Source organism: Elgaria multicarinata, chromosome 2 (genome assembly GCF_023053635.1).
Source record: "Elgaria multicarinata webbii isolate HBS135686 ecotype San Diego chromosome 2, rElgMul1.1.pri, whole genome shotgun sequence".
NCBI lineage: Eukaryota > Metazoa > Chordata > Lepidosauria > Squamata > Anguidae > Elgaria > Elgaria multicarinata.
In genome coordinates this window covers 83,136,625-83,163,929 of record NC_086172.1, presented here as the reverse complement: position 1 = coordinate 83,163,929, position 27,305 = coordinate 83,136,625, and the positions used below count along the sequence as shown (strand labels likewise).

The 27,305-nt window shown below is 44.7% G+C and overlaps 1 protein-coding gene across 3 annotated transcripts in view; it reads left to right on the top strand.

The window, feature by feature from the left end:
• The window catches only part of RAB3IL1 (RAB3A interacting protein like 1), a 43,024-nt gene extending 16,311 nt beyond the window's left edge, over nt 1-26,713 (top strand). Inside the window, exons 2-12 of one of the 3 annotated variants that reach the window (XM_063117004.1) lie at nt 1,436-1,685; nt 3,978-4,073; nt 4,635-4,712; nt 9,974-10,192; nt 11,432-11,557; nt 14,216-14,344; nt 14,757-14,869; nt 17,567-17,590; nt 18,321-18,420; nt 20,995-21,061; nt 22,373-26,713. In XM_063117004.1, coding sequence (XP_062973074.1) covers nt 1,436-1,685; nt 3,978-4,073; nt 4,635-4,712; nt 9,974-10,192; nt 11,432-11,557; nt 14,216-14,344; nt 14,757-14,869; nt 17,567-17,590; nt 18,321-18,420; nt 20,995-21,061; nt 22,373-22,455 — 1,285 coding nt within the window. In that variant the 3' untranslated portion in view covers nt 22,456-26,713. The remainder of the gene's footprint in view (nt 1-1,435; nt 1,686-3,977; nt 4,074-4,634; nt 4,713-9,973; nt 10,193-11,431; nt 11,558-14,215; nt 14,345-14,756; nt 14,870-17,566; nt 17,591-18,320; nt 18,421-20,994; nt 21,062-22,372) is intronic. The other 2 variants (XM_063117005.1, XM_063117006.1) reach the window with 2 other exon arrangements.
• Nucleotides 26,714-27,305: the final 592 nt, after the last annotated feature.

Below are 27,305 nucleotides of genomic sequence, written 5' to 3'. Positions count from 1 at the left end.
AACGTTTGGACCTCTTTGGGTCTCTTCCCCAACTGTTTTTTCAAGCTTCTTGTTATGACCAGTGTTTTCGGATTTTGGGGGGGGGGAGTATTTTTCTCTCTCCTTCAACCCATTCTTTCTTACACCTCTTTGAGGCCACACATCCTACGTCTACTAAAGCACCTTTCTCACAAACAGCAGATGTAGGGTGGTCACTTATGCATTGCCAAAAACAAGGGGTTGCCTTGCCCTGCCCTCCTCGAAAGAGGGCATAGATTTGCATAGCACATGCTAATTTGTATGAAGAGACGTAAATGTAGAAAGAATTATTATGATTTAAATGCAATACAATAGCGTGGAAGTCTGTGGCTGCATGATCTGTGTGCTTCATGTCGATGGGCAACGTCTAGGCCTCTGCATTCCCTTCTGATGGTTCTTTATCTTTCAACCAGACCAAGGGCACGTCTACACAAAGGGTTTGCCCCGGGTGGCTTTGCAGTAGCGGCACATCGTCAACATGACGCAGCCGCCGTTGCGAAGCTATCCGGGGGCAAACCCTGGAAACTCTGCTCCAAAAAAGTCGAGCACTTTAAATTGTACTTGATGGTTTTAATTTTTGTGAACCGCCCAGAGAGCTTCGGCTATTGGGTGGTATAAAAATGAAATAAATAAATAAACAATGCTGAATTTCATCCAGTAATTCAGATCTCAGTTGTTTCCTCTTGCCTTCACACAGTTTTATAAATCAATTCGGCATTGGCTAGAAAGGAGGAGCAGATATAACTAATTGAGTAGACTTTCCAGGATTTATTAATATGCTTTTGGTGCTTGCATACAACTGCAGGATCTTTAGAACTTGGATCATTTCCAGCCTTAAATACAGCACTGGAAACTTTAAGGGAAACACCCATCCTGTCTAGTGTGTGTGTGTGTGTGTGTATATGTATATGCAGAGCTTATATGGAGCACAGGAAGCCTTCTTGAACTGCGTCAGTCTGTTGGTCCATCTAGCTCCATCTATTGTCTACACCAGGGTTGGGTTCCTTGTTAGCTGTCTGTTGACTCCTGGAACATTCAGACCTCTTTATGTCTCTTCCCCGACTGTTTTTTCAAGCTTCTTGTTATGACCAATATTTTCGGATTTGGGGCGGAGGGTATGTTTCTCTCTCCTTCAACCCATTCTTTCTGATACCTCATTGAGGCCACACACCCTACGTCTACTAAAGCACCTTTCTCACAAATGGGGACTCACACACACCCCTACGTTTTGCAGACTAGGTTTTCAAAGATGTGGAAACACTCCTGTCTTCTATTGTACATGATACATGCATGTGTGGTGTGTGTGTGTGTGTGTGTGTGTGTGTGTGTGTGTGTGAAGTTCTTGACAAAGAGAACACGTTTCCCAATATGTTGATAACCCTCTTTAGCAATTTATTCATGGGTCTCTTTTCTACAGCCAGGCCCAGTTTGAGGAGACCAGGCAACAGCTCCAACAGCAGCCGGTGGTGGGACAATGGAAGCCCCTTGGACCAGCCAACAGAGGACAGGAGCTGCAGCAGCCGGAACCTTCTGTCAAGGGCCTGGGAGGCGGGGACGAGAACCAGTCCGTGGCTCAGCTGAATGTCTCCCGCTTGCGCAGCTCCTCTGTGGAGATCCGCGAGAAGGGCTCTGAGTTTCTGAAAGAGGAGCTCCATAGAGCTCAGAAGGTAAGATTTTTGGCCAAGAAGGAAGGACAGCAAAATACCATACAAATGCTGCTATAAGCTCCAAATGTAAATACATAGGTAAACGCAGCATATAGGGTCAGCCATCTGTGGCTATGTGAGTCTATGCGGTTCTCCTGAATTGCTCCACAAGGAATGTTGTGTCTCTATCTGCAAACATCAGGAAACTGTTCCAAGAGAAAATTAACATTTTGTCAGCCCATCCTGCTTGCCTTCAGCTTCTTGTATCCTGTATTGATTCTGTCTTGCCAAAAGCTTGTTTGTGCTGATTCAGGAACATGTTAGTTGCTGAGTGGGTAAGAAACCAAGATCCCACTAGGGATAAGGAGCATACGAGTTTTATCTTTCAGTGCTTGTTCATGCATTGTTCTTGTGAATAGGGTGTCCATGATGGAAGGGGCAGTGCGGCCACATATTTAGCCTGGGACCGGCCCTACCACTAGACAGGTTGAGCCACTCGTCTTAGGCAGCAGATGCTGAGAGGTGGCAGCAGCAAAGTGTTGGAGGAGAGGTGTGGGCCATGCACCCCTAAGTCAGCATGTTGCCTACAGGGACAGCAGAGGTCATTGTCCCATCATTAGCATTGAAGAGAGATTCATCTGCCAGGCCAGACAACTTTTGGACATGGAATGGGGTTGGGGCATCCTCTTTTTCTTAGCCTCAGACAGCAAAATGTCTTGAGTTGGCCCTGGTTTAGCCCCCCCCCCCCCCCAAGTCGTGTTGTTCCTTTCTCTTGAGTACGAAAGCCTCTAGGTCCTCTTCCCACTTCAGTAATTATGGAGAATCCAGTGGCCGAGGGGGTAAAAAAGAGTGGTGTGACTTTGGGGGCAGGACTAAACCCTTGGCTCTTCTGCCCCTTTCCCTGTGGATCTAGCATGTTTTAAGCTTCCACTGTTCAGTGTGTTATTTGCACCATATTGCCTGTGTACCTGCAAGCATCATCTGGCCACACTTAACATTTCTGATCATTCTTTTCAGTCGTGTGATGGGCTCATCACACGACTGACAAGAATGGGCTCATTGCTCATCTTTTTTTATGTACAGGCTGCTGTTCTTCTCATTATCCTCTTCCTGTTTCTTAGCAATAATAAAGTGTGATTTGTTTTTTTAAAGGGATTGGGGGGAACTCATGGAGATACCTCTATGGATGCCTATTGATTACATATTGGCATTGATCATGTGGGAGCACTATGAGACCCTCACCTCGTCCTGCAAGGCAGAAAAACACTTTTTTGCTGAGGCTGTGAAAAGCTGCTGCCAGTTAGTCTGGTCTGACGCTGCAGAGCCAAAGGCCCAACACAGCACTGGTGCTTTTCGTAACAATGTCAGAGCTGATATTCAGGTTGTGACAAAGCTCCCTAAAAGGGCACAAGATAGGCTGGCCTCTAATGGAGACGTGAATTCCATCCTAACCCTTTTCCTGTGATCTGCCTCTAGGCAAGAATTGGAGAGTTAATGCTGTCAGATCAGTATCTTTGCTTTGTCCTTGGTTGTAAACAGAGAAGCCCCAACTGGGACATGCTGTTTTGTGTGTGGATTATTTTCTTGATGACCACATCTTAGAACCCCCGAATCTTTGGGGAGAGGGCCGTAACTCAGTAACAGAGCACCTGCTTTGCATGCAGAAGGTCCAAGGTTCAAAGCTCTGGCAACTCCAGGTAGGTCTGGGGAAGTTTCTGCTTGAAACCCTGGAGAGCTGCTGCCAGTCAGTGTTGACAATACTGGGCTAGATGGACTGATGTTCGTATAAAGCAGCTTCCTATGTTCCATATACGTTCTGCATACACCTATGTTCCTAGTCATGGTAGGGCCAGGGGGCCACAGCTAGGGATGTTGGAGTTCGGATTTCTATGACTCTGACCTGTGGGTTTTGCACCAGACTGGCTTTTCTTGTGTTGCACGGATTCCATGGACTTATGGACAGGTTTTTGTTTCTTTTACTTTCCAGAGAGGGTTTTTTTGGGTGCAAATTTAGTTGTAGAAAAATATGTGATTTTTTTTTAAAAAAAAAGTCTGAAAAGTGCGCATTTCACCCATACAAAATTGCAGGATCTGTCCTTGACTTTTTCCCAGTTAAAAGGGTCTTTGACTAGCAGGCCCATTAAAAAAGCTTTTTTGCTGTGGCTATGAAAGGCTGCTGCCAGTTAGACTAGAGAGTCCTGTGGCAGATGGGCCATTGCTGTGATTCGGTCCAAAGCAGTGAAGAAGGGTGTCTATGGGAAGCCTTTGCTCTGTGCCTGCAATTTTCAATTTTTCATGTGCTCCTCTCTGCAGGAGTTGAAATTGAAGGATGAGGAATGTGAGAGACTTTCAAAAGTCAGAGAGCAGTTGGAGCAGGAACTGGAGGAGTTAACAGCAAGCTTGTTTGAGGTATGTAACCTGAAATCTGTGCCTGAATCCCAAAGATGGTGTGATTGACCTTTAGGAATCAAATTCAGGGCCTCACGTAAGTCACCATCATATACATGGAATGTGAGTCTGTATGAGCACATTTGTACGCACATCCCTCCTCACCCCCAAACTGGGCTAAGACAGGCTTCTGGGATCCAAGTTTACATGAACAGCAGAATAGTGCAGCTCTTCCTGGACTGTGCCACTTCAGACTACAGGTGTAGGCATCACATGTTTAATGCTTTGTCACAATACATTCCCTGCTTATAGACAACTAGCATGGTAGGGAAATGTTCTAATCTAGCTCTCTTCTTGACATTATAGCTTTCTATGTCAAAGGTTGGGGTTTTTTTATAAAAAAAAATCATAAACCCCCCCCCCTTTATTGTGGTGGTTAAATACTTGGACTATGACTCTTTTCTTTCTTTCTTAATTTTTCTGTGTAAAACATTTTTAGCAGTAGAGGGCTTGGAGCAATTTTATCATGGCATTTTGAGAGCCTGGCTGCCATGTTTACAGGTATATTTCTCTCTTCTGCAGGAGGCCCATAAGATGGTGCGGGAAGCAAACACCAAACAGGCAGCGTCAGAGAAACAGCTGAGGGAGGCCCGAGGGAAGGTGAGTCCCGGTTGCCTTTATAGGAGAGCCCAGCCTTACCCAAACCGGCACCCTCACGATGTTTGGACTTCAACTCCCATCAGCCCCAGCAGCATGGCCAAGGGTCAGGAATGCTGGGAGCTGTAGTACAAAACATCTGGAGGGGCTGAGATTGAGGAAGGCTGGTGTAGGCCTTTTCACAAAGGTTACAGGTAAGTCATCTTCTGGACTGAAGGTCTGTATGGGTCCCTGTATCTCTAGGTGTTAATGCGTATTACTTCACTTCCTTCAAAACATGACAGGCCAACTCTGCTGCTGCGGCCTTTGGGGGCCCTCTTGATCATTCCACTGAGTGGGGCCCTGAACTTCTGCCCCAAAGACCTGCCTGATTGACATGATTCTCAATGGAGTCTTCCGTTTTCTTTTTCTTTCTTTTTTAAACCTCCCTCCATAGGGTTTAGGGGTGGAATTTTGGGATAAAAAACAGGGAGGGGGAAGGGTTAGCACCCCTTCCCAGAGCTCTGTAGTCCTGATCTGAATCAGGGCCATGCATGATTGCAAGAGAGTAAGAAAGTAAGTTATGCATGATTACATTAATGTTTCATTTGGCCCTTCTTCATTGTTCCAAGTGACTTTTGGGGACAAGGATGGAAGTTGCTTAATAAGTATGAAGCAAGGCCAGTCATGGGGGTGCATCCCTGTGTCTCGATTCCACTCAGGATGCACAGACCACAGGTAAGGCAGCAAATGTTTGTTGGCCAAAATGGAGATCAGTTTGCAGAGCATCCTATACAGAGAACTAAGGGCTCACCCGAGAACTACAATTGCTCCTCACTCTTAGAAAGCATGTGAAGGTGCCTCTTTTTAACTGAGCCTTTTCATTGACGTGGGTTGAATGTTCTTGGGCGGTGGTGGTTGTTGCTTTTAATTGTTTTAAGGTTTTATTATTTCAGATCGCTGTGCAATGCCTTGATGGCTTTTTAGCAAATAAGGCTGTACATTAATGTTAACAATAATAAAAAAGTAACTATAGCAATATAGCAGTGCAGTTCTGCTCTAATGAGCATGCCGGATTCCTGTCTCAAACGTCGGACTGGGTGCATAACTATGTGTGCATGCAAGATGTGAAAAGCAAGGGAATGGGGTGGGAAATGGTCTAATAGAATCATAATGCTCATGGGGGCTTTCGAGGCCATCTAGACCAACCTGTTGTGCAGACTTTATACTGTTAGTTTTACCCTACCCTGTGCCTGCTTACCCTACCCTGTGCCTGTTTGCATTCTCTTCCCCTCCTTATTGTTTTACTATGATTTTATTAGATTGTAAGCCTATGCGGCAGAGTCTTGCTATTTACTGTTTTACTCTGTACAGCACCATGTACATTGATGGTGCTATATAAATAAATAAATAAATAAATAAATAATAATAATAATAATAATAATAATAATAATAATAATAACCTCCTGCTCAGCGCAGGAAGCTCAGTGCTAGAGCATCCCCACTAGGTGGCGGTCTAGCCTTGGCTTGAAGAACCTCCAGTGAGGGAGACCCCACCGATTCCTCCATGTGATTGGTCCTATTGTTCAATTATTCTTACCCTCAAGATGTTTCCCCTAATGTTCAGCTGAAACCTGCTTTCCTGTAACTTAAGGCCATGAGAGCTAGGCCTGCCTGCTGGTGCAGCAGAGAACACGTTTGCCCTCTTCTGTGTGACAGCTTCTGAGGAATTTAAAGAGTCTCGCCTAACCAGTTTGTGTGCAACAAGGAATGTTGAAGATTAGTAATTCCTAGCTCACACAACTGTCTCTGTAAACCGTTCCTTGATTTTAAAATGAGTAGGATCAGCTTTTCTAGAACATCTCATATATCCAAAACCTCAGAGGCAACGCCGAAGGGTTTCTGAAGGGATCTGCGGATAGGGGTGGGAGAACCAGGGCTGCTTGAGTTCGCCAAGATTCTCTGGATATAGGAAGGAGGACAGGGCTCCTGTGTCTTTAACAGTTGTAGAGAAAAATGAATTTCAGCAGGTGCTGTTGTTATGCATGCAGCACCTGATGATATTCCCCCTTCATCAGAACAGCTAAAGCTGCAGGATCCTTGTCTAGCATGACCAGATACAAAAGAGGCCAGGGCTCCTGCAGCTTTAACTGTTGTGACGAAGAGGGAATTTCAGCAGGTGCTGCATGCATACAAATGACACCTGCTGAAATTCCCTTTTCTATGTAACTGTTAAAGATACAGGAGCCCAGTCCACCCTAGGACTACATATAGTCACCCTAGGAATTTCACTTTGTAACTTGGTTCCCCTTGCTCCCATTCTTATTTGCAAACAGTTTTTCTTTTCATTCGAACAGGAAAAGTGCACATTTTAAAATAAAAATGCGTCTTTGTGTATGCTTTTCAAAAGTGTGCACATTTTCCCTTGTTGACTAAAGCATGAATTTTTTTTTTTAATGTGCATTTTAAAGTGTGCATTTTTCAAAATACACATTTTTCAGATGCCTTCACAACTTTGGAAATTTGCAAACGTTTCCCCCATCACAACCAAAATACAATCCTGTTCACGTTTGGGATTGTGAATGAGGCAATTTTTGCATGATTTACGAAATGAATGGAAGTTTTCGTACATCCCTCTTCCTAACTAGCAGTTTGGAATGTATCCAAAAGTTCCCAGTGCTGCATGTGGCTGCAGCACCATCTGCTGACAGGGCTGAAGTAAAGCACCCAAATGGGTTCTGTCTCTTCACACAACTGAATTTTGGGTGTATTTATTGAATCAGACTCAGGAGAGCTGTTGCACTGGGTTCAGGTATTTAACATTTTAGCCTTTCCTGCTGGGGTGGGGGAAAAGTGGGTGCAGGATATTAGCTCCCACTAAGGGCATGTCTACACCTCCCGGCGTTTTGGGAGGGAGGGGGGAGGATCTCGCAATATGCTGATCACGAGACCCTCCCCCTGAGTTCACACGTGGCGCACGACGTCCAGGGAGGAAGGAAGATGTTGTGCCTGCCTTTAAAAAAAAGATGTTGTGCCTGCCTTTAAAAAAAAGAAAAAAAGACAGGACCTGGAGTGCACCTCTGCTTCAGCGCAGAAGTAAGATTTTTTAAAAAAGAAACACACACACCCCGGACGGCCTCGGACTCTCCTGAGCCCGGCTCCTTCCTTCTGATGTCCCCTGCAACTCGCGGGAAAGAGGGAAGAAGCTGGGACAGGCGGGAAAAATCATCCCTCCCTGCTCTCTGGAGCGTCATGTGGACGCACAGGGACGATCCCAGGATGATCCCCGGGATATTGCCTGGTGTAGACATGCCCTAAGTTGGACACAGAACTGATTAGATTTTTCAAAGCGGAATTTCTCCCAGATACATTTTGCTAGTCTCACTCAAATTATTTCTTTGCTTCCTTCAGAATTCATCTCCAGCTTTGCCTTGAAATTGTGTGGCAGGCAAAATTTGACACCTGCTCTGGACCCAAGACTTATACATTGTGCAGCGAGTTCCTTTACTAGTCCTGGACTCCTCTAACAAGACATCCAGTGCTGGGGAGAGGCAGATTGGCAACAGCAACACCCACAGCTTGACTAACAACATCCTACGTTAATGTTTTCTGGTTGGGATGTGTGGAGCTCTCAGTAGCCTTATGGAGTCATTCTTTCTGCTTCCCTTAAATTCCTTGGATGTTTCACCCAAACAGAAAACTTTACATTCACCTTAAAAATTTCAATTTGGGTGAAAGCAGCAGGAGGCAACTTGGGCTGTGATACCCACGAGAAGCTAAAACTGGCTACTTCATTTACATCAGGGCTAGGCAGACTTTAGGCTGGCAGGATCTACGCTGACTGTAGCCAGGAGCAAAATAGTGGCTCAGGAAAGCAGGCCTAGAATCAAGGAACAGGGTTCTTCTTCTTAGCACATGCTCAGCTGAGGAATTGGTTCTCAGTACCACAACTGGAGATCACTCACAGACCTTTTCCTAATGCAAATTATATTTCTTCTCAACCTTTCTTGGTTTCAGCAGCTTAATTCAGGAGGGGTGGGGGAGGCTTTTGTTGTCACTGATTTTATGGAACTTTTGCAGAGTACGTATTTACTGGTTTTTTCAATTGCACCTGTTTTTTTATGGGTTTTATCTTGGGACAGTCCCACCCTTGTAAATAAATATTGTCTCCGTTGATAAATCTTTGGGACTTGGAAAGCCTCGTCCATCTCTTACATATCCCCCAGAGATCTGCCAGGGGTTCCGATCTACTTTCTGCATGTCCCTGGCTGGCTACTTTGATCAGTCTTGCAGGTGTTCTTTTCTGTCTCTGCAGATAGGTCTGGATTTCCCTGTGGAAGGCAGCCTGTAGATTAGTTTGCTGTAACTGTCTAGGTGCTAGATGAATAGTGGAGGCCAGGAAACGAGGCAGCGGGAAGACAGAGCTGTCTTATCAAGTTATTTCCACTCAGTGAAGAGTAGCTGCTGAGTCCCTTATGGGAGGAAGGAGAGGCAAAGTGCATCCTTCCCAGCATATCCCTTTTTGCAGTGCTGTGAGTAAGCTGCACAAATAAAATTCTGGACCAAGAAGGTCTGCATTTTTTGCAGCCAGTTTGTATACTGCAAATCTGTATCTGAGTTTCATTATATTATGCTGCTCCTGCTACTCATGGAGTAGGGGTAAAGAGGTATGTGGGGCACTGAGACCTATACCACCTGACCTTGGGAAATCTTGCCCTGGCCCATTTCTGGCATATGAGATTTGCAGTACTGCCATCATGACCATAAGGACTAGAAACATGTATCTTAGAAAAAACAAATGATGGAATTCTCTGGATGCTGGATTCTTCTTCTAGTATAGATTTCTGCCTCTATATGGGAATGAGAGATTTGGAGTGCAGAGCTGGAAGCTCTCAACCCCTTCAGTTAAATCTCTCAGACAGAGGAGAACTGAATGAGTTTGGATGAGTCATTAAATGTTCTCCAGGATAGGACTGTAGTCAGGTGGATCAGATCTAGAGCATTAACTGCCTGCATGGGACCAGGTCCTTTGCTGAGTGTAGAGTGTAGAAACTCAGGCCCAGGGGCCAAATCCAGCCACCCTGGGGTCCTAGTCCAGACCTCTGGGCTTCCCCAAATGGCCACACCCCTTTCCCCTGACCAAGGGTCATTTGATGGTTTCCTAGCTTCCCGGCTATTCTAAGAGGTTGAAATGCCTTTCCTAAGACTGAGTTACAAGAGGTAAGAGCCCCCTGATATAGAGGATGGGATCATTGGCGACTCCTCCTTCGTATCCCACCATCCAGATTGACATGCTGCAAGCAGAGGTGACAGCTTTGAAGACGCTGGTGATTACATCGACTCCTTCCTCCCCAAACCGGGAGCTGCATCCCCAGCTCCAGAGCCCCACCAAAGCTGTCTTCCGGAAAGGGCACGGGCGCAACAAGAGCACCAGCAGCCCTGGAGCAGCCACTGCCGCCAGCCCAAGTGCACCCGTGGAACCGGCCAGCAGCGAGTTCAAAGAGGTGGGTTTGAGCTTGACGTCTTGGGAGGAGGGGCTGTGGACCACCCCCAGCGTCAGTCCCATGTGTGAGGGTGGGATGAGATCAGGGGACTCGGGAAAGATCTTTTTATCTTGAACTTGCTCTCTGCTCCATTAGGGAAAGTGATCCAGTTTCGTTCACTGTCCTGTTTTCATTGGTTGCATGAACCTGGCCAGGTTCCTTTGCTGCACCAGACCAGAGTCAGTGAACTTTTTCCACACGATCACAGGATGGGGGGAAATAAGCCAATGGGTTCTGGGTGGCTTGTTAACCACGGCAACAAGCCACCCTTGCTAGGTTTGCACACACACCTACCCATGAGGGTCATATGTAAGTGCCCCCAGCATGCATGGCAGGGGACATAAGTCACTGTGGCTCCTCCCCGCCCCCCGATCATGTGAATAGTTTCACTGATTCTGGTCTGCTGCACAAAGGAACCTGGCCAGGCTCATGTAACCCATGAAAGCAGGAGAGTTAAGGGTGCCAACCCAGTTGATGAAATCAGCAGTAAGCAAACTATGGCTGGGTTCACACAATATGCTAACCCACACTCAGTGGTTGAATGTGAGTTGTTGTACTGTGCATTACCATGTTGTCTGAAGCGAGGACATTTGCCACAGGATGGCTTGTTAACCATGCAGTGTGGCTTGTTAATCACCCAACAACCAACCATGGGTTTTCAAGATTGCATGTTCAAGAAACGTAACCAACAGTGGGTTCAGAAGACACCTTAAACCACTGTTTTAACCATGGTGAATAAGGCTTTTTGCTAGTTTAAGGTGTCTTCTCAACACAGCCTGGCTTTCTGGCTTAACTACCATGGTTAAAGCCATGGTTTAAGGTGTCTTCTGAATGGGGCCACTGCATGGTTAACAAACCACCCTGTGGAAAATGTCCTGGGTTCAGACAATGCTCTAACCCACAGTTCAACAACAAGCCACACTCAACCACTGAGTGTGGGTTAGCGTGATGAATGAGTCCATCCTACAAGTGTGGGTGAGAGGACCTTAAACAGAAGCACCTGGAAGATTTCATTATATGATTAGGCCACCTTTATAAAGTTTCTTGGGAGGGGCTCTGCACCCTTTATGAACATGGTCTTCCCCTTCCAAAACTTCTGTCCCTCTCACACCATTTTGCTTTCTCTCCTTGTCTTTTCTGTCTCTCTCTCTCTCCCCTGTCTCCTTTCTCTTATCTGTCTGACTCTCCCATCCCTCAAAGTCTGGGGTGCCCACCCTCCTCTCTCTGCTTCTCTGTATCGTCCCTGCGAAGGCCATCCACATCACCTATGAGCCAGGTTGGCAATCCCTGGCAACAGACTCTTCCTTCTCTTCTCTCTCGCGGCAGGTAATCTCTCTCAGTTTGGGGTGGCAAGAGGGTCACCCAGTGCTGACCAGGGCAGGGGCCCCTTTCCTTTTAAGAGCAGTGCTGAAGAGATGGTTTTGATAGGACATGCCAGGATGAGGAAAGCCCGGGCTTGTCCGTAGGGCAGTTTACACCGCCATAAATGCACATCTTTCCCTTTTCAGATTAACCCTGGAAAATCCGCTGCAAAAAAGTCAGGCACTTACCCCAACTTTTTTGGCAGCGAAGGCGGATCCGAGGCTCTTAAAAACAAAACAAAAAGTAAAAAAAAAAAGTTTTAAAAACATAAAAACGGGGGGGGGGAGGGAGAGTAAAGGAGCAGTGTCATCATCTCCCCCTCCCTTTTTATTTTTATCATCTAAATCTGTGGAGCTCCACAGAAACAAATATAAATATAAATGGGAGGACCGTCAACCCCCATGTGAATATGTGGCGCTCCGCATATTGGGATGTTTAAATTTTTTAAAAAAATTGGGGGAGGGACTGCCCTATTCCCCCCCCCCCATTTCTTTTTTTTAAAAAAGTTTTCAAGAGGCGCTGGGCTGGATGAGTTGTGAGGACCGGTCAACCCCTATCTGAAAAATTGCATTTGCCTTCCTTCCCATGCAACCCCTGGGAAGGAAGGCAAATGCGGGTGCAAGGTGCCTGCCGGCGCCAAAGTGCCTCTGTATAGCTGGGCCCCCCTTCTTTGACACAGACACTGAGGGGGCTGTTCTCCTTCACCCCCTCATCCTAGATGATGCTGAGGTACCAAGGTTGAGGGAAAGGCAGTAAGGGATAGATGCAGTAGCCTCTTACACCTCCCATCCTTTCAGTTCCTTCTTTAATACTAACACCCATTTTGTTGTTGTTTCTCTAATTGTTTTTGTTTCCCATATTGTGGCTCTGAAGTTGTCTCCTGGGATCAGGTGAGCAGTCCCTGTAGCCCAGCGCCTGTATTCTGTCAGTTCAGACTTTTCCCTGGGGCTGGGCAGCTTCAATCACTGTTACGTTCTTTTCGTGTGTGTGTGTGTGTTGTTCTTTTTCTTAAACGTGGTGGGATCAGGGGAGGAGTAACATCCCCTCCTTAAATATTCCGTTCTGGAGTCTGCTAACTCCTTTCTAAAGATGCTCCCAGGTACAGCAGAGTTTGGTTGAGAACTAGGCCTCATATTTGGGGATTTCCTAAATCTGGTGTAAGTCTCTTAGAGCAGGGCATGCTGGGAATGGTTGGAGGAAGCAAGTTGGTCACTTTCTGTCCAAAGAGAAAGAATGTGGGTTTTGAAATTGGGCCTTTAAAAGGACTGTCAATGTGGCAGTTCTGCAGGGCGAAGGCATAAGAGTTCAGAAACTGGAAAGAAAAAGATGGATAACAAATTTTACGACAAGGTGTAGTGATGGCTAGCAACTCCCGCACAAATTTTCAACACAGTACCAAGCAGCTTTCATTGGTTTCACTAGATCAAGCCCACTGAATGCAAACTCTGGATTCCCTATCACAAGATATGTTGAGGGCCACTAATTTGGATGGTTTAAAAAGGGGATTAGACAAATTCCAGGAGGAGAAGGCTATCAATGGCTTCTAGTCCTGATGGCTCTATGCCACCCTCAGCATCAAAGGCAGTATGTCTATGTACACCATTTGCTGAGGAACAACAGTGGGAGTGTGCTATTGTGAGCATGTCCTGCTTGTGGGCTTCTCATAGGAATGTGGCTGGCCAGAGTGGGCAGCAGGATACTGAACTAGACAGGCCTTTGGTCTGATCCAGTATGGCTCTTCTTATGTTCTTCATGGGATACCCACAAAATTCAAGCAAGGATGTCTTCTCCATCCCTCTACAAATGCAAGCCATGGGTGTCTGATCTTGTGAGTCTACTCCCCATATTCCATTGCCTTGCTGAAATGTCCCCTAAAAACCCTTCAAGGGTGGTGAAGGCATCTTGCATCCTGCCTTTCCATCCCAGCATGTCTGATTACATCCAAACCCCATAATCTTCAAAACCCAGAATGCTTCAGCTGTGGATTGTTCTGGAATTGGGAGAACTGGGCTGGAGATCAGCACGCTGAATATTTACAGGATTTTTATCAAATGTTTGTGTTTCTTTTCTGGACTCTGGTGAGGCTGCCCTGGTTTGTTGGAATGGGAAGTGGACTCTCTGGTGAAGCAGGGTGGCAGCTAAGCTGGCAATGGACTGGCACTCTCCTTTCCTGGGATGGCGAGGGAATTCATGCACTTCCTGGCTGTCATTCCTCTGTCTTCCACTTGGGAATTAAGGATAGAGGGAATTAATTTTTCATGCACCCTATGGCATGTGGATTCCTACTAGCTTGGGCATTTCACAGGCTAATGACTGAAGATGCCTTTGCTCAAATTAATATTGTGTAGAGGATAGAAGATGCATTGTCTCCTGATGCTGTTCTCCCTGCCGTGGTCCTCTCTTCTCACTGTGGTAACTACTACACATATGGAGCCTCTCAGATCCCAAGGCAGTAGAGTCCACTTTTTGGCCCACAGGTGACACTTACTCTGCTTGTTTGCCTCGCAGGTTATGCAGTGAATACTGCATATTCTGAGGTAACCTTTTGCTGCCGTGTGTGTGTGTGTGTGTGTATTTTCCTTCCATCTGCTGCTTCCATCTCATGTTTCTCTGTCACTCCAGGTGGATTCCATCTTGTTTGCAGAATTCCAGACTTGGAAGGAGTCTCCAACTTTGGATAAATCCTGTTCTTTCCTTGAGAGGATTTACCACGAAGATGTGGGACCTTGTCTGGACTTCACCAAGCATGAGGTGAGTTTTTTAAAAGGGCTGTCCTGAGGTTTATTTATTTATTACATTTTTGTACTGCCCATCAGCTGAAGCTCTCTTGGCAGTGCACAACCAAATAATAATAATATAACAAATACAAATTTAAAACACTAAAAGGTTAAAAAGGCAAAATAAAACCAGCTACATTAAAAACCAGGGAAAGCCTGTGGAAAAAGGCATGTCTTCAGGAGGCATTTAAAAGTTATTATGTTTCCTGCCTGCCGAACTGCATGAGGGAGGGTCGTCCAGAGGGTGAGTGTCACCACAGAGAAGGTTCTTCATGGTGGCATTTCAGAGACTTGATGTGCTAGGCCTAGTTCTAGTTCTAATAGCGACTCCGTCTTTGTCACCTTGCCAACTTGAATTCCTTGTCTTTTCGTCTTGTTTGCTGCAGCTCTCAGAGTTGGTTCAGGCAGCCGTGGAGCAGAACACACTTACCATTGAACCGGTGGCTACCCAGGCACTGCCTGTGGTGAAGGTGTCAGCCATTGAATGCGGTGGACCAAAGTAAGGACATATCAGCTGCCTTTCCTTGCTCCCCTCCCTCCTTACCTCTGCAGAGGCACATCTGGCCACCTTCACTGCTGCAGTAGCAGTTGCCTTATTGAGGCGAGTCCTTGTGCTTACCTGTTCAATTGTTTTATTTATTCATTTCATATCCTGCCTTTCAGCTTGTATTGTGCAGCTCACAAAACAAAGTGGAGGAACCAAAGGAGGGAAGGAGGGAAGACACCAATAACTGTGGGGATGGAGCAGGGAAGGGGAGGGACTGGGAAGCAGGAGGAGACAAAATCTCAAAATAAAGATTTTACAAAAATAAAGATGTTATTGGAACTTAGCCAATAAATTGGCAATGAAATAAGTAAACCTGGTGGGAGTCCTAAATAGAGATGTACGGATTGTGTCAAATCCATTCCATCTGCATTTTGCAGATTTTAAGGCACCTTTTGTTCTGTCTTCCACTCATCAATGGGATCAGATTTTTCTGGGTTTCCAGATTTGTGCAAATTTGCAAATGTACAAATTTGCGCTTGAGAAAATCGCAAAATACCTCCCCAAATGCGCATCCCCCCCTCCCCAGATGCACATTTTTATACTTTAATCTATGGGGTAAGGGCACATTTTCTTTTGGAGTTTTTTTTTTTAAAAAAACGTATTTTTGCTATTACTAAATTTGTGCAAAATTCAGGAAACTTTTTTTTTTAAATAGTGATCATGTCCACAGAATCTGTGCAACTCAGGAAAAGCTGGTCTACTGCAGAGTCCATGGGACGTCCCTAGTCCTAAAGGATGGTGCCACCATAGAGGAAGTTCTGCAGTTTTCCTAGCATAGCTTCAGAAGGCCGAGGCACTTAGGTTGTTTTAAATTAACCTAAACCAAGGGTAGACAACCTCGTGCCTTTCAGATGCTTTGGAATTACAGCTCCATCTTTGACCATTGGCTAGGCTTACAAGCTGGTGCCTAGTCTGTCTAAAGAAATACTGCACTACAAATATAAGTTTGTATAGCCCTCTTATGCTGCAATCCTATACGTACTTCCCTAGATTGAACTCAGTGGAACTTACTTCTGAGTAGACAGTTTGGGAGGGGCTGTGATTCCATTCTGGGTTTTAGTTAGAACCAGCCAGAACTCTGAAGATGTTGTCCATGGTGCTGAATCCTGTCTTCAGAATGGGTTCATCACCTTGAATAGCACCTTTAGAATTCTGGCTGGTTGTAACTAAAACCCAGGATGGAATCACCACCCCTCCACAACTGGAGCCATTAGTCTTCACTGGTTAAATCTCATAAAAAAGATACCTAAGCAGTGAGCATTAAGGGAAAAGAACCAAAATACAAAAGAATAAAAATATTTAAAATGTAGTTATACCAAACCGGGGGTCGTCATTCAGGAAAAGTTTGTTTAAATAAACATACTTTTAGCAGTTGCTGAAAATAAAGCAACGTCGGTACCTCCCTGCCATCAACTAGCAGGGAATTCCACAGAAAGGGAGCCAATACACTAAAAACTTGACTCTGAGTGGACTCTAAATGGACCTCAGCTCCACGTGGAACCATCAGGAGTGCCTCATCCAATGACCTCAGTGACTGGGTAGTCTGATAAAGGAGAAGGTGTGCTCTTGAATAATACTCATAATAATACTGTAAACAGCACTAAAATCGCATATCCAACTATAAGCGAGAAGAAATAAAAACAGCAGAATATTCAGCATTAGTACATGTCTTTAGTACATTTTTAAAAGCAGAAAACAAGAGAGCTTCCCAGATCCCAAATGCGAGAGCATTCCAGAATGTGGGTGTCACTACTGAAAAATAGGGATTTCAGAGAAACGGAATCAAATGAGTTCAGTTTTCTATGAATCTGGCCATGGGTTTGGCAGAAGACCATTTTTTCCTGAGTCACATGGATTCTATGGATATGTAGACCATTATTTTGTTCTTTTGTTTTTGTTTTACTTTCTGGAATATTACACAAGTTTAGTTGTAGAAGAATACGTAAACACCAGCTGAAAATACGCTTTAGCCACCCACCCCCAGGCTAAAAAATGAAAACTCGCCTTTTGGAGCAGATTTGCACATTTGGGGAGGGAGTTGTGTGTTTTCACAAGTATGAATTTGTGCAAATACAAATTTGCACAAATTTGGAAAATTGGAAAAAATCCCATCCTGCCAATGAACAGAATGAAAGGCACCTGTCAAAACATGAAATGCAGATGGATTGGATTTGACAAAATCTGTACATTCCTACTGAAAAGGCTCTGTTGCTTGTGCCCACTTGTCTGATCATGCATCAACTACAGGATGGAGTGCAGTCCCTCTGATGTTGATATCAAAGTTTGGGAGAAGGCACAGAGAGTTTTCCAGTTTCTGGGCAACAATTTATGCTGCTGAAAACGTGCCTTTCAGGGTGTCACAAGGCAAAGACATGGCTGAAAGACTGTAGATTCCCTTTCCCTTTAAAGAAAGAAAGAAAGAAAGAAAAAAGTTGGTAACAGTGTAATCCTATACATAGATAGTATAGGTAAGTCTCAAGTGTGAGTCATATTGATTTCAGTGGGGCTTACTCCCAGGTAAGTGGATATAGGATTGCAGCCCAAATTGCTCAGGCTAATCTCATCAGCCATGCTTTCTGCATGCATGCCTCTCCTACGCCAAGAATTTTTATCCTGATTTTGGTTCCTTGCTCTTGTTTTTCCTCACAGTGGGTTCCGGTCCCCCATTGTAACGTAAGTTGTTTCTTCTAAGCCAGTGATGAAAGGATGTTTGCTCCACTAATAAGTTACTAACTCACATAGTTACTAATGGCTTTGAAGTTCAAGCTAGCAAGTAACTTTTTAAAAAATCCTAACGGTTAGCATTTAAAAGGATATAAAAGTCTGGAGGGGCCTCTGTGGTTAATGATGTTCAAAGTTCTTCTGGGACAGTAGATTCCCTTAGCTTTCAGAGTTGTCAGGCACTTATCAAACCACAGCTAATGCTTCACTAACATTTTTCAGTTTCAAATCTTGGATATGAGGAAGTTGAACTGCCTGCAAGTGGCCTGGAAGGCCTTCATGTCATGTGAACCTGAACCTAAGCATGTTTACTCAGAAGTAAGTCCTACTGAATTGAGTGGGACTTCCTCCCCTAACAAGTGTGCTTAGCATTGCAGTCTTTATATATGCCCCCTTCTTTTTTCAAGGGTTAATCCCCATTGTGCAGCGTACAACATAAAGAGGCTGGAATACCAGCCTATGGTATATCTTGAAGAAAAAGTCTGAAATTATATAGCCACAAATTCTCCATAATATCACATAGTTTTACTTTTCTTTTCTTTTTAATGTGGAAGAGAAAGCCTTTGCTCTTGGGTTGGCTTGCAGTAGCCATCTTAGCTTGGTTTCATCCTGTCCTTTCTTCTTGAGGAGCCATCTTCTGATGACATGTGGCTTTCTCCTCTCTCGCCTCCCCTTTTTGCAGGAAATGCGCCCTGAGTGGCCTGTCTCGAGCCTGCAGGCATCGTATCAAACTGGGGGACTCTGGGAATTATTACTACATTTCACCTTCCTGCAGGGCCAGGGTAAGTCTCCAGAAGCTTAGAGAACATCTCCATAGGGACAGGCATGTAACGGCTCACAAGTGAAGTTGTCTGATCTTCAGCCAGGCTCTGTGGATATTGTCACTTGTGCTGGGAATAGGATCAATTTGGCTGCCTTTGATTTGGCTCTGAGCACGGTGTCCTGGTGCTACTTCTCAAATGCCCAGTGCCCTCATCTAAAAACAACAGAGTCCGGTAGCATCTTGAAGACTGATAAGTTTATTGTGGCCTGCACTTTTTCTAGGTGAGAGGGCACTTCATAAGATGTTATTAAGTAGGCAATGAAGAGAAACAATTGTACATACTCTTCATGATTTTAATTTTTATGAACCACCCAGAGAACTTCGGCTATTGGGCGGTATAAAAATGTAATAAATAAAATAAATAAAAATAAATACATGAACCAGAATTATTTGTTTGATCAATATATAAAGGATCTAATGGAAGTATTAAATATAAAGATTTGCTAGCATTTTTGTTAATTGACACTCGCCAGACAATCACATAACAGTGGGAAAAAATGGATAATTTGAACTTTCCTACATGATATCGGGATATATGGCCTATGGCAATATCAAACAAAAGAAGGGAGAAACAGGACCTCAGATTTATTTATACAAAGCTCAATGCATTTCGGCCTGTGTCCTTTCAAAGGCCTTCTTCAGGGGGCTTACTAGTTAGAAGTTGTCTGCAGATTTCCCTCTAGCAACGAACTGTCTTACAATAATAATCACTGGCGATTGGCTGAAACACATCGAGCTTTGTATAAATAAATCCTTTTGTATCCTGAGGACCTGTTTCTCCCTTCTTTTGTTTGACTTGGATGCTTTACTCCTGTCGTTTATGGCAATATCAGAAAAAAATAACTCAAATAACTTCTTTGCATTTGATTCAAAGAAAGACAGAACGTTAGCATTTTATCCCATATGGTGGAGTTTTATTAAACATACATCACAACTGGATTTACAACAATCTTTGCCCACTTCTGCTTTGAGCATCTGGGCATTCTAACAACTAAATGAAGATTATACAGCACATTTATTAATTATTTTTATTTGTTTTCCCTTTTTTCCTTTTCTCTAAAATTGTATTAACCAAGTCTTTTGTAACAGCCTATTAAATCCCAATTGTTAGTGGACTGCCCTTCTTTCTGTTATATCTAAAATAAAATAACAAGAAAAAAAAGTAGGCGGTAATATATATTAGATATTATACAACAGTGACTGAATATTGCACTCTATATTGGTTGATCGATTTACTTATGAAGAATGTATAAACCACACTTTCATCCAAAAATGGATCTCCAGGAGATACTCATAACAATTTGAAATCTACAATGGAATGTTACAACTACACAAAACATTAAACAATAATAGAACTGAATGGGGGTGCTTCTGTTCAGGGTTACTGCCAGCCAGTCATAGAATTATAGAATAGTAGAGTTGGAAGGGGCCTATAAGGTATTCCATGATACTCTAAGCCAGCCTTCTCCCAAACTAGTTACCCTCCAGATGTTTTGGACTACAGCTCCCATAATCTCTGAGCAATGGCCATGCTGGCTGGGAATTATGAGTGTCATAGACTAAAACATCTGGAGGACCCCGGGGTTGGAGGAGGCTGCTCTCAGCTGTAAGAAGCTCAAGCAAGGAATTGCACTTCCCACCCGCAGTTTTCTGGTACTCAACTGATACTAACCTTTCTGGGATTGGTGAGCATACTTGGTCCTCTTGGGGTTGTTCTTTGCCCCCCTAAGTTTATATATACATATACACACTTCTGCAAATCATGGGGTTCCCCTGAGCTTGCTGGTACCTCCCACTTGTTTCTCTGTGGCCCTTTATCGGCTCTATTTCTATCAGTTCTCACCACCTGAGTTCACTGCGCATACATACCGCCCCTTTATTTAAGGAATTCACCACTTGGTTGCAAGTAATAAAATAAACACTCTTATTTTAACATTGGATTCTGTCATTTTTTCCATGGGAGTCCATGAGATACTGTGGAGATACTTTTCTTCCTTCTCATTTTCCCCTCTCTGCAAATATCATTAACAGCATGTACCAGAATGTTGGCATAAAATGCAAACCGGAGTATATGTTGTTGCTCACTTAGAGTGCATAAACAACCCACGTCTAAAGACCAAAACCCTGAAACATTTTTGAAGTCCTCGTCATCCTCCTCCTCCTTCTTCATGTTTCTCCCCATAACATAACTCTGAGCCTCTCTGAAACATTTTTCATTTTGTTTTAAACACGACGCTTTCTTAGTCCTGCAGCGTTTGCCTCCTCTTCTGTTACCCCCCTATGATACTATGCCTCTGTTACCCCCGCCCTCCCTATGATACTGGAAACATGTAATGAGCCCAGAGACCCATCTACCATGTTGCTTGATCTTGTTTTTACCTATATTCTTCCTCTTGCTCTTCCTCCTTGTATTGAGCCTGGGCATTGGAAAGGCTTCATAAATATGTCTCCCACACACATTGTAAATACTTATTTATGGACATATTTATAAAGAAATATGTAAAGACTGTAGAAAGCTTTTTCTCTCTTTCAGATTACAGCCGTATGCAACTTCTTCACTTATATTCGCTACATCCAGCAGGGACTTGTGAGACAGGATGGTAAGAAATCTATTGGTCTTCTGCTTTTTAGATGTGGCAGCTTGGCTTCACCCTATTAGCTAGCTCAAAAGGCTGAAAAACTGAGCCATTGCCTGATGTGGAGGACTGCTGAATCGGAGTGGAGCTTTTAATTCAGAAACTTCCCCAGTGAAGGCGTGGGGGAGGGGGTACGGAGGTGGAGGATGAAATTGACAAGTTCTTTGACAAATATGAAATAAATGAAGTAGTATGTGAAGAGGATGAAACTGACAAGGATACTGACAAGGGAAATACAATGAACAAATGGACTTGTGGAAGACCACTGATTAAAATAAAATAAAAATGTCCCCATTTGCACAAATTTAAAGACCTAAGAAATAATATTAAAAACAAAATTATGATCCTACTTGCACAAATCATGGGACCTGGAAAAAATCTATTTATTTAATAGATTTATTAAATCTACTGCCGCTTATTGAAACAGAAACACTGCGGAAACCCTATTGGTTTAAGCAGAATGGGATTCCTAGTGTTGCATATCCCTAACCACAACAGGGTAGAGAAGAATGAAGTTTCCAATCTAGCCAAATGGAAAAGTGTGATATGAATGGAAAGGATATTCTGTGTGTGAGGGTGGTGAAGGGTGGAGAGAATGAAGTGGAAAACTACAAATGAGATGATAGAAGTGGAAGGGAAGTTAAGATGACTGCAAGATGACTTGTGATATTCCCAGAGAGCTTTGTCTATGGGGAGGTATAGAAATATAATGAATTAATGAATGGAAGTCCAAGTTTGATCCTGATAGAATTGGGGCCATTTGTACCCAAGAACATTTATTAATTCAAACTGCAGTCAGTCCCAGATCACTGAGTGAGCAAGGATGTGGCAGAATTGGAAAAACATGTGGTGAGGCAAAAGAGTATGATAGCCTCACAGAACTGATCCACGAGGGAAGTAGCTTTACCAGTCCCTGGCCTTTATCAGGAAATATGTCTGGGTAGTGCTGCTTCTCATGTTAATGGGACACTACAGCAACAGAAGATTAGCTGAATGTCTGCCCGCCCTGTGGCTCCCTGAGGCTGAAGAATTCCGCCTTGTCTCCTTGGATTATATGATTGTTTTCCAAAGGGAGCACTCTCTTCCCAAACTGGGGTTGTCCAGATGTTGTTGGATTATAGCCCCCATCACCCTTGAGCATTGGCCATGTTGGTTTGGGGCTGATGGGAGTTGTAGTCCAAAACATCAGGGGGGCACCAGGTTACTTGGGTTCTTTTCTTTCTTTCCGCATGGGTCTCTCACTTGCTTCCCTCTGTCTCTCTGTTTGCCTTGCAGTGGACTTGATGTACTGGGAAGTCATGCGTCTCAGAAAGGAAATGTCCATGGCTAAGCTGGGGTTCTATCCCAGCGAGATGTAGCTGGAGACTGGCGCTCTGCGAGGCTGGTGCCCTGTGATGACCCTGCCAGGCACGCAGAGGGCTCGATGGGAGCTGCCTGATACAAACTGAAGCGATGAGAAGCACAGATTGTCCCCATTGGACTCTTTGATGCACTTCCGGACAGTGCCTACCCGATGCAGATTTTCCCAGGGCCCACCCTGGACTCCTTCCTTTTTCTCTATGCATTCCACAGCCAGTATATATACATACGTATCTAGCAAGTATTCTTAAAAGGTCTGCTTAGGCAGGTCCTGAGACCTCGGCAGGCCCTCAGGCTCATGACCTGCCTGCTGCTCTGAAACAGAACTTGTAACTGGGCATTTCCGCACAACAGAGAGGGAGATGAACTCTACCGTCCAGCTGCTGGCTCTGGCAGTGACTGGGCCATGGCTGACGGGGGTGGGGGTTGCTCTCCAAAAGCCCGCACTGTACAATGGCCTTGCTTCATAGCTGCAAAGTGTACATTCTCCCAGTTTTTCCCAGGCATCTCTCCGCCTGGGGAGCCTGAAGGAGACAGTCAAGGGAGGCCAAGACTGTGTTTGATTCTGTGTATAGCTCAGGAGTTTGCCTTTTGGTTGTGTAATGCAGATCCTATACCTCACCCTGTGAAGGCAGGCATCGGTTCTAGGTCAAAGCATTTGACTTGGAGCCTTGGTCATGATGCTAAGATGGGGAAATAACGTAACTGTGCCAGTGTTAGTGGCCCCAGGTCAGTGTTTTCCTCCACGTCCACATTACAGAGCCTCCTCTAGGGCAGCCTTCCCCAACCTGGTGCCCTCCAGATGTGTTGGGCTACCCTAGAGCAGCTCTCATCAGCTGGCATCTCCTCCACATGTGCTTCGTTGCTGGGGAAGTACCAGCTGGAGATTTACTTCCATGGTGTTCCTGACGTATCCTGCACAACATGTTTCCGCTCTGCTCTGACTGGTTCCTGTTAGATACCTACTCCTGCCACAGAAGGTTACTAATTCTAGTACTAGGCATTCACTCTTCTTGCTTTCTTTGTGTTAGAGCCAGGACGGACCTCAAATCTTGATTTTTCTGGCAAGATTAGTGGGCTTCTGGAAGTTTTGCATTTCTTTTCTTTTTTTAAAGTAGGGGTTAAATTTCATGGGTAAAATTAACCGTTGGCCCCTAAATTGGTGGGGTTTGGTACTATAAAGAGGGATCAAACTCAATTCTGAATTTGTTAAATGGCAGATTTGCAAGTCCTGTCAAAAATGGAAAAGACTCTCTCCAAACTGTTGATCTGGAATTTTTCCCGAGACACTGTGCTGGACTTCTGAATTGAGAGAGGATGGCTCTGACTTTTATCTGGAAGTCACCTCCTCTGCCTTGTGAGTGATTCCCCCACCTATCTTCAGATTGGGGGGGGTGCTCGTTGGTGGCTCCTCAGTGGTGAGAGGTAGGCACACTGCACATGCTCTAAAGCACTTGCAACTTCATATTCCAGGATGAGCTCTGGCAGTGAGAACAGGGCTTTGACAGTAAGCCCTGAGAACACCGGCAAAACCATGGCCAAAGCCTTCCAGTAGAATGGATCTCAGCTGCTATCATCTCCTCTGGATCCACTGGGCAAAAGCCTCTGGCTTGTAGTAAAGCATTTTGGACACAGCATGGCTGCAGGTTGTCTCTTGGTGCCTGCACCATATGGCTGGTTCTGCGTAATCGCTGACTCTTGGCACTCCCAGTTCCGCTCCCTGGAGGAGTGGCATTATCTCTCATAGGGAAGAATTGCCTGCCTTTGGTACTACAGTGGGATTGTGTGCAATGGAGAGCACTTTGGGGTAGTCTTGAAGTCAGTGACTCTTTTGGTCATCTCTCCTTAGCATTACAGGTAAGTGGCTGTCTGGCTGGAGCCTATTTGATTGGGACGGGTGGGTGGGAATGGTGGGCTCCTTGCTGCTTTGCTGCTCAGCAGCCCTGGTGTCATCTTGGTGACTTGTAGTAGCACTTGCATGCTAAGGATTATAGTAAATCTATCTATCTAACTATATCTATCTATATACCACACACACACACAAGATAGAAACTTTTCCCCCCCAAGGATGTATTTGGGAGAAAAATATTATTGGAAATATGCTTACAGGAGAACATATTGCAAACAACACTTGCCTCTTCCCGCTTTGGACATGGCTTGCTGAACGTAAAAGGACAATCGGGATCCAAGTGGATCCTCGCTTCAAAGTGCCGAGCTGGCTAACACTCAGCAGATCTTGAAATCACAGAATTCTTAGGCTAAGATGCTATTTCTAAATTTCCTTGGGCTGAATTCTGTTTTGTTGGGGTTTTAATTTTCTGCAGCTAGTTTCAATGCAAACATAAAATCTAGCTTCTTTAGAATTGTTTCATTTAGAGAAGATGCCTATAACTATATTCCCCCTCCCCCTTCTCTCATATAGCATCCCTAGGACTAAGGCTAGGTTTGTGTGGGAGTGTGAAGGAGAATTTGTAGGGCAGTGTCCCCCAACCTGGCATTCTCCAGATGTCTTTGACTACAACTCCTATCATCCCCAACAAAGCTGGGGGAGGTTGCAGTAGGGATAAGAGAGACACCAACCCCATGCCATAGCATCTTGTACATACTTCATGGGGAAACTGGCAGTTTTAAATCCTAGTCGTCATGCTGTTATTGACCAACATGCATCAGATCATTTATTTATTTTTCTGTAGGGTTCAAATCAGATATGTACTTCCGTCTGACAACCCTCACCCTGAAAACCTTAATCACTGTTTGGATAGCTGCAGGGTGAAATAAGAACTGACCTGTTCATGGTGCAAAAGCCGTTCTCGCAAGGTCTGTATAGGACACTGCTGCCAGAAAACAAATGTGAGAGACTCTCCACAGAAGAAAGGTGATGGGGTTGAACTTCGATAGCTGGTCTATGTAGGTGAGAGAGGTTTCTTTTTAATAAGTATCTTCAGCTCTTGCAGAAAGGGGTCACATCCAGTGGACGCTGATGTCTCACAGATGACAAACACACACTTTTATGGGCTTGTAATAATATTCTTACACTCAAGTACAATGCCAAAGGATCCCCAGCACAATTATGCATTGCTCAAAGTTCTTGGCCTCACTAGTTGCAGCATGTGAAATGGCTACATGGTGCCTTGGAGTGGCTGCACCTACATTGATGTGCATATGCACCTAGTTTCAAATGCTTCTAGGACTGTTTGGAGAAACGGTGCGGGCTGAAACCTGAAGAATGACAATTCCAGTGAACAAGTGAGCACACTAACAGTTTCTGAAATGACATTCCCCCCACCCCCCGCAAAGCAAAATAGAACTACGGATAGTGTTTGAGCTGCGACAGGAATACATCAATATATGCTGTCACTGGTAAATGGTAGGGCTGTGACCCACTTTGGGCTTGAATCTGAACTGGACCAGATTGGGCCAATGCAGTCTGAAGCGCTTCAAGCTGCTTCAGCCCGACTTGGGACGATGGTGAGCTGCTTGCCCAAGGGACTTACCTGACCCATCTGGCAGCCACCCATACTCGATGAAAGCCACCATTTTAAATGATGGGGGCTATCTCATTTCCTAGATCTAAGGTCACAAACTCCCCAGTCTGAAGCTGCCCCAGTCAAATTGGAGTCAATTCAGAAGCTCTGAATTGGCCTCAAGCAAATCAGGTGGGCTGTGTCCAGCCCTAGTAAATGGAGTGTATTTAAGGCTAACCTTGTTCAGTAGACTGGGTGTTTGGAAAGGCAATGAAGGAGGAAAAACGGAGGGATTTCTAACCCTCAGCCACAATTGAGTGAATCAGATACTTTAAGCAAGAGTCCAGACAATAACAATGATGATGATAAATTTGCTAAAAAGACTTAACTTTCCTAGGATTTGGCAAGCCGGTGCCCTCTGGATGTTCTGAACTACAGCTCCCATAATCCCTTACCATTTTAGCCATTTTGGCTGGGGATTGTGGGACTAATAGTCCAAAACATCTGGAGGGCACCTGGTCGTCTACCTATTCCAAGTCATTCATCTCCATCCAGAACTACTCTTCCTTTGTGTTGCTTTTCATCTCTTATGTGGAAGGGGCAACTGTCTAGCTGTTCTCTTGGGGGCATTACTATCTCCTTGTATGTTCTTATTTTAATAAAATATACTGATCTCTATTTAATAAATAGACTCCAGTTCTGACAGTGAGGCTGGTTCTTATTGCCGTTTTATTCCTTTTGAAGCCTGCATGTATTCCAGCTGCAAAATAAACAGCACATTTTCAAAGCAGAATTTGTCGTATATTCATACCACCACTACCCGTCCACTCTTGCAGGGATTAATCCTTGAACTTGAATTTAGTGTCATGTAGAGCAGTGAGGTGGCCAGAATTCACTCCAGCACACAATGTACTGGGATCTTCATTGGGTGTCAGGATTACCTATCAGCAGGGCCTTGACTTGATTAAGCAGTAACTGACCAAGGAAAGAAACTGAGCCGGGCTCAAGCTGGGACATTAATGACACACTGGGTACAGAACTTGCAAACAAAGCCTTCCGCCTTGCTTCGTTCATGGTTGGGCATGCATGTAAAAATCATATATTTCAGTATAAAGTTCATTTAGAAATATATACCTTGGGAGAGAAAGTAAGCTCAGAAATCATAGAATCATAGAATAGCAGAGTTGGAAGGGGCCTACAAGGCCATCGAGTCCAACCCCCTGCTCAGTGCAGGAATCCACCCTACAGCATCCCTGACAGATGCTTGTCCAGCTGCCTCTTGAAGGCCTCTAGTGTGGGAGAGCCCACAACCTCCCTAGGTAACTGATTCCATTGTCGCACTGCTCTAACAGTCAGGAAGTTTTTCCTGATGTCCAGCTGGAATC